Consider the following 6,290-nt stretch of genomic DNA (forward strand, 5'->3'; position numbering starts at 1 on the left):
GAGAGCTTGTCTGTCAACTCGTTGTCACTTGACCACAATCATCTTTCAGGAGTCATACCTGGATCTTTGTCTAGGTTATCAAACTTGACAAAGCTAGATCTTTCTGTTAATAACTTAACCGGGGAGATTCCGGCTAGCCTCACCCTTATCTCCAGTAACTTGGTATACTTCAACGTCTCAAGCAACAACCTTAAAGGAGAGATTCCAGCTTCGTTAGGCTCAAGAATCAACAACCCATCAGAATTTTCAGGTAACACAGAGCTCTGCGGGAAGCCATTAAACAGAAAATGCGAAAGCAGCACAGCGGAAGAGAAGAAGAAGAGAAGGAAAATGATTATTATGATAGTTATGGCTGCAATAGGTGCATTCCTTTTATCACTCTTCTGCTGCTTCTACATTTACACACTCTTGAAATGGAGAAAGAAGCTGAAACAACAGTCTACAACGGGAGAAAAGAAACGAAGTCCTGGTAGAACAAGCGCTGGAAGTAGAGTTCGTAGCAGCACGAGCAGATCAAGTACAGAAAATGGAGAACCAAAGCTAGTGATGTTCAACAACAAGATAACTCTGGCTGAAACAATCGAAGCAACACGACAGTTCGATGAAGAAAATGTTCTTAGCAGAACCAGATACGGATTGCTATTCAAAGCCAATTACAATGACGGAATGGTTCTCTCTATCCGCCGCTTACCCAATGGCTCACTCTTAAACGAGAACTTGTTCAAGAAAGAAGCTGAATTCCTCGGTAAAGTCAAGCACCGAAACATCACGGTTCTTAGAGGTTACTACGCAGGTCCACCAGATTTAAGGCTTTTGGTGTATGACTACATGCCCAACGGAAACTTATCTACTCTGCTCCAAGAAGCTTCCCACCAAGATGGCCATGTCCTAAACTGGCCAATGCGCCACCTCATAGCTCTCGGGATCGCTCGTGGACTTGGTTTCCTTCATCAATCCAGCATGGTAAGTCTTTTATGGTTTAAATCACATTCTACAAGTATACATCATCAGCTTCAGTTTTGTTTTAACATTTCTTATCTCAAATAGGTTCATGGTGATATCAAGCCACAGAATGTACTCTTCGATGCTGATTTCGAAGCACATTTATCTGATTTCGGGCTTGACCGTCTCACGGTACGATCCCCCTCAAGATCAGCTGTCACATCAGCCACCACCGGGACGCTAGGATACGTTTCTCCAGAAGCCTCATCATCCGGAGAAATCACAAGAGAAGCCGACATCTACAGCTTTGGCATTGTCCTACTCGAAATCCTAACGGGGAAAAGACCAGTAATGTTCACACAAGACGAGGATATAGTGAAATGGGTGAAGAAACAGCTTCAGGGAGGTCAAGTCACGGAGCTACTAGAACCAGGGCTACTAGAACTCGATCCAGAATCATCAGAATGGGAAGAGTTCTTATTAGGAATAAAAGTGGGACTTCTTTGTACTGCAACGGATCCTCTAGACAGACCAACAATGTCCGATGTTGTTTTCATGCTTGAAGGCTGCCGTGTTGGTCCCGACGTTCCTTCCTCCGCCGACCCAACTTCTCAGCCTTCACCGGCCTAACCGTTTTTTTTTTTTACTTCTTTGTATTCCTGATTTAAATTTTTAGTGAAGAAAAAAACAAGAAGTAATATTAAAAAAATTCAGCATTAATTTACTTGGGTCTTTGGGAGCTTCTTTAATGTCTTTTGTTGGGACCAAGAACTCGAATTAAATGGTTGTTGTTTCAAAGTCGACTCGAGTGGTCCACTAGAGATTATTATTTAGTCAAACGTAATTTACGCACCCGGATTTGATGCATGTGGGGACACGCTTCAGGAAGTTTATGATTTTTCGCGCCGAAGTGTAATTTGATAGTACTACTATCTGCTAATCATAATTAAATAAAAACATCATTCAACTAATAATTAATTTAGATTACAAAACCACTAATGCGCGACTGATTTTTTGAAATTTTGTTTGTTTTAAATTAAAGGCAACCAACAACAACACTCGTTTTGGGTGGGAGAAAGAGTAAAGAAAAGAAAGATTGGGAAGGAGACGACAAGGGAGCAAGATGATTGGTGGGGGTGGGGGCCTGTTGTTTGTCACGTGCCGATAGTATTTGCCTATTTGGTGTTGCTGCTGCCTGATTCTGAATATGACCGTTGAGCCACTGATGCTCGTCACGTGCCTAAAAAGTTCGTACACCCTGGCACTGTTTTGACTCTGATCCTGTCCTTTTCTCCCTGTCAGTTTTCGCACGTGGCAAGTCCACTGTCAGAGTTCATGTGGATCTTTTTTTTTTTCAAAAACGACCAAACGATGAATGGTCTATAAAACGATTTAGGAATATTGAGAAAGTCTCCTACTAATCCACAGAATTTTAAATTGGCCATTCTATAATTACTTGAGAAAGAATCAGGAATTTGAGAAAGTATTATACTAGCTTTAGTTTGCCATTCAAAATCTGAGTGAATGGGAAACAGCTACGATCAACTCCAACTATTATTTTGGCAAATGCTTTTTTATACTTAAATTTCAAAACATTGCAAATAACAATTTGAACTGTATTAAAATTCAAATTTACTATCTAAACTATATAAAATGTTGTCAATTTCAAACAATGTTAAATTACCAGAGACTTCAAGGTAACACTGGGACTTACCAAAACTATGTCGTTGTGGTCATTTTTGGGTATTTTGTAGCAAGAAATGACCAAAAATAAAGTTTCACAACACACCCGAAAACGGACTCCAATACTCTATTTTTTGTCAAACGCTTTGTTTTTTACTACAACACACCTAAAAATAACCAAAACAACTTAGTTTTGGTCATTCTCAGTGCCATGTGGATGGCACAAATCGTCTAACTCAACATCGTTAAACTCTAATTTAACACTGTTCGAACAGAGGTTGAAATTGACAACATTTTATATAGTATAGGTAGCAAATTTTAATTTTAATATAGTTCAGGTTGTTATTTATAGGATATTGAAGTTTATGTATAAAAAAGCATTTGGCAAATAGTTGGGGTTGATTTTGGTTATTTTTCGGGTAGCAGTCTTACAATATGTGGTGAGGGGTCAGAACAACACCGTTTCAAATTTCAATGAAAACAATAGCGGTTAAACTCGTTTCGTTCGTGGACTTTAGCGGTGTGGCCTGTTAAGGTATGCAGCCCATTTTGAATTTTTTTTATAAAGCCTTTATTTCTATCAAACTTAAACGCCCATCCATCACCCGCGTGGCCCTGATTGCGTTTATAAAGATTTTATATAGGCCCAATACTAGGTCGAATCTTCCAAGATCCAGCAGACCATCCATATTTTGTGATCCCTAATTTTACATATCCATCTATATAAATCACAAAAAACAAAACTCCAATTGATTTGGAAAACAATACTCTTGATTCATACTATCTACCAAGATCCAAAAGTGTAACTGGTATGTGCTATAGATTTTCATCAATTATATTGTTATTTGTTGTTTTGAATAAAGAAAAAAATCAGTAACTAGTTTAATAGTACTGTTTTGTGATTATTACGAAACTTGTATCATGATTTTGGATTTCACTTGGAAGATATGAGAAACTTAAGAGAGAGTTCACCCACACGTTCATTTTTCAGCCAATGAAAATATATTTTCATAACCAACACCGTCTATAGTTTTAGAACTACCGTATTATTATTAAATAATTGATTATCATGTACGTGCAATCACCATTAATCAACTACATGGCACGAATCTATCAACAAGTGGTGTTTTTTTTTTCTACCAAAAATTGTTTAATCATTTCAGTAATAAACCCATCTGCTTCGTATGACTTGCAAAGATCAGTGCTTGCAGTTGTTAAACCCATCAATGACGTTTTAACTTTTACTATCTTCTCTTATATTATTATTACCCATATTCATAGTTTCATACTATGACAGTACATAGATCCCTACTCTTTCTATCATAAATTATGATCAATCATCGTCTCTTTTTCTTCACGATTTCAAAAATCAATCTATTGGGTATTTCCAATCTTATAAGCACATGACATTAATTACCATGTAACTCGTGTATGTAAACCATAGCTGATCAGTGCTATAGTTGCATCAAAATATAAAAATATCGATTCATCGACAAAAAGTACGATCTTTGTTGTTCGTTAATAAGTCAAACCGGTGTTAACCGGACCCTAATACATTTTCTTCAGTAGTCTAGCACGGGAACACTATAATATGCCATGCTTTTGCGCACATTTTGCTTGAGAAATTTAACCATTAATTTCTATTTCTCGGAGGAGAAATTCTAAATTTACCCAACCTATATATAAATTAATAGAAATTTTTTAAAATTGTGAAAATAAAACTAAGAAATGTTGCAAAGAAGCTTGTGGATTACACTTCTAGCATAAGCATTATGAGAGAACTATATATTATATATGTGCCAGTTTTGTTTATGACGACGCATTATGGTAGTGGGCGGAGACAAAAAGGAATGAGTGAATCTCAAGATTGTTGCGTGATTAGAAAGAGCTATTATTTTCAAGTTAAAATTTCAATAAAATAGTTTTATTAGAAATTGAATATTTTCAGATGTGACTTCAACAAAACAGTTTTAAGCAGAACATGTAGGTGTGTGTAAAATTGTAACTTACGGTTCGTCGATGTCTTCTTGTAGATCTTCTACATAGCTCGACCCCTAGGCATATATATATGGGTCATATTCTCGTTCAACGGCTGGTTCCTAATGAGTGCATCTATCTATTTTTCTGTGCAAATTATATCTAATAATCTTTTTATTAATCGTCGATAAGTAAGGGAATCATAGCTGACCGATGATTATAGAGTTTATATAACGACTCTAACTAATCTTTAAAACTTTGCCTAAATGTTTAGTGAACCTAAATAGATAAGTTTAAGATTGTTGAAGATGTGATCCAGATAAGTTAAAAATTGGTTTATTTTTTATTAGTCTTCCTTAGTTCTTAGCACTAGCTAATGTGATCATGTCGATCTTGAACTAAGTTATATATAATTGAAATTTACTTTTTGGGACTCACAAGTGAAACTCTTTTTTTTTTTCTCAAGATCGGCATTAGATAAGATGACAATTTTATCATTATCCCCATTGTAAGTGCATGTGAAACATCTTAATAAAGGACGGCGATCTAGAATTGACTTGTTTATATTTAAGCTTATGATATGTAGTTAGTTATCTTGTTTTCAATAATGATGCAAAGGTAAAATTTGTCAAGATAAATATTTCAGCGACAAAGATACACATTAAGTTCTATGTAAATCCATTTGTATATTGAAGTTACAGTTTACTGGATTGTCAACTATATTATTAATTGGTTAGACATGACATGACTCTTTAATAATTAAAATGGAAAAATGATCCAATAGAATTCTTAGAAATCATAATGATTTATTATCAAATGATATTAGAAAGAATTTGAAAAAAAAATGTTATAATGATTTTCATCAAGTCATCTTAGAAAGAATTTGGACAAATGTTATTGTTTTACAAGTTACAACTCACAAGGGTGTAAAATGATCTTCATGTGACCCACTAGAATCTTCTTTTGCTGGTTACGCTAACCTCTCTCTCTCTCCCTCTCTCTTTATATTGATAAAACTTATAGTTTTGTATAGTTGTGAAAACAGTCACTTGCTGAAAAAGAAAACGAACACGTCACTTGATCATAAGGATATTTGGATCTACCGGATACATTTAACATTAAACCAACGTTTAAACTAGCTAGTATTGTCAATATACGCACACACATATATATTTTAGAACAAAGATATATACAATTTAAAGTTATGGAAAGGGGTTTATATATTTCACCGGCCAAAAACTCAGGGAAATAGGGATGGGACCCACCTAAAATGATGAGTTCCGCCGCTTGATTAGTGACCGCCGGCCGACCCACCACCGTCCTACGTGGACATGATCTCTTCTTCTTCTCTCATTTTTCATTTTCTGATTTCTCCATCTAATTACATTTACAAAGTACCAAGTATATTATATTTTTTACCGTAACCGCCGACACAAAAAGTGAAGCAGTTTAGTTTCACCTTGAAAAAAATCTCACCTGTTTTAAGAAAATGAAGAAGGGACATTAGTTTTAGTGGATTTAGTCGGCATGCCAATTACCAATAGACCTGACTCTCAAGCAAGAAGTACAAGCATTATTTCGATATATCAAAATGAATTATGTGTTTAATACTATTAGATATACGGCATTTGATATCTAAACAATTAATTATGTGAAAAACAAAATACTGTATATATAAACGTTACAAA

At 35.4% G+C, this 6,290-nt stretch overlaps 1 protein-coding gene across 1 annotated transcript in view; it reads left to right on the forward strand.

The window, feature by feature from the left end:
• The window catches only part of LOC104721152 (probable LRR receptor-like serine/threonine-protein kinase At4g36180), a 10,613-nt gene extending 8,918 nt beyond the window's left edge, over positions 1-1,695 (forward strand). Inside the window, exons 2-3 of the mRNA XM_010439066.1 lie at positions 50-963; positions 1,048-1,695. Coding sequence (XP_010437368.1) covers positions 50-963; positions 1,048-1,572 — 1,439 coding nt within the window. The 3' untranslated portion in view covers positions 1,573-1,695. The remainder of the gene's footprint in view (positions 1-49; positions 964-1,047) is intronic.

Source organism: Camelina sativa, chromosome 11 (assembly GCF_000633955.1).
Source record: "Camelina sativa cultivar DH55 chromosome 11, Cs, whole genome shotgun sequence".
NCBI classification, from domain to species: domain Eukaryota; kingdom Viridiplantae; phylum Streptophyta; class Magnoliopsida; order Brassicales; family Brassicaceae; genus Camelina; species Camelina sativa.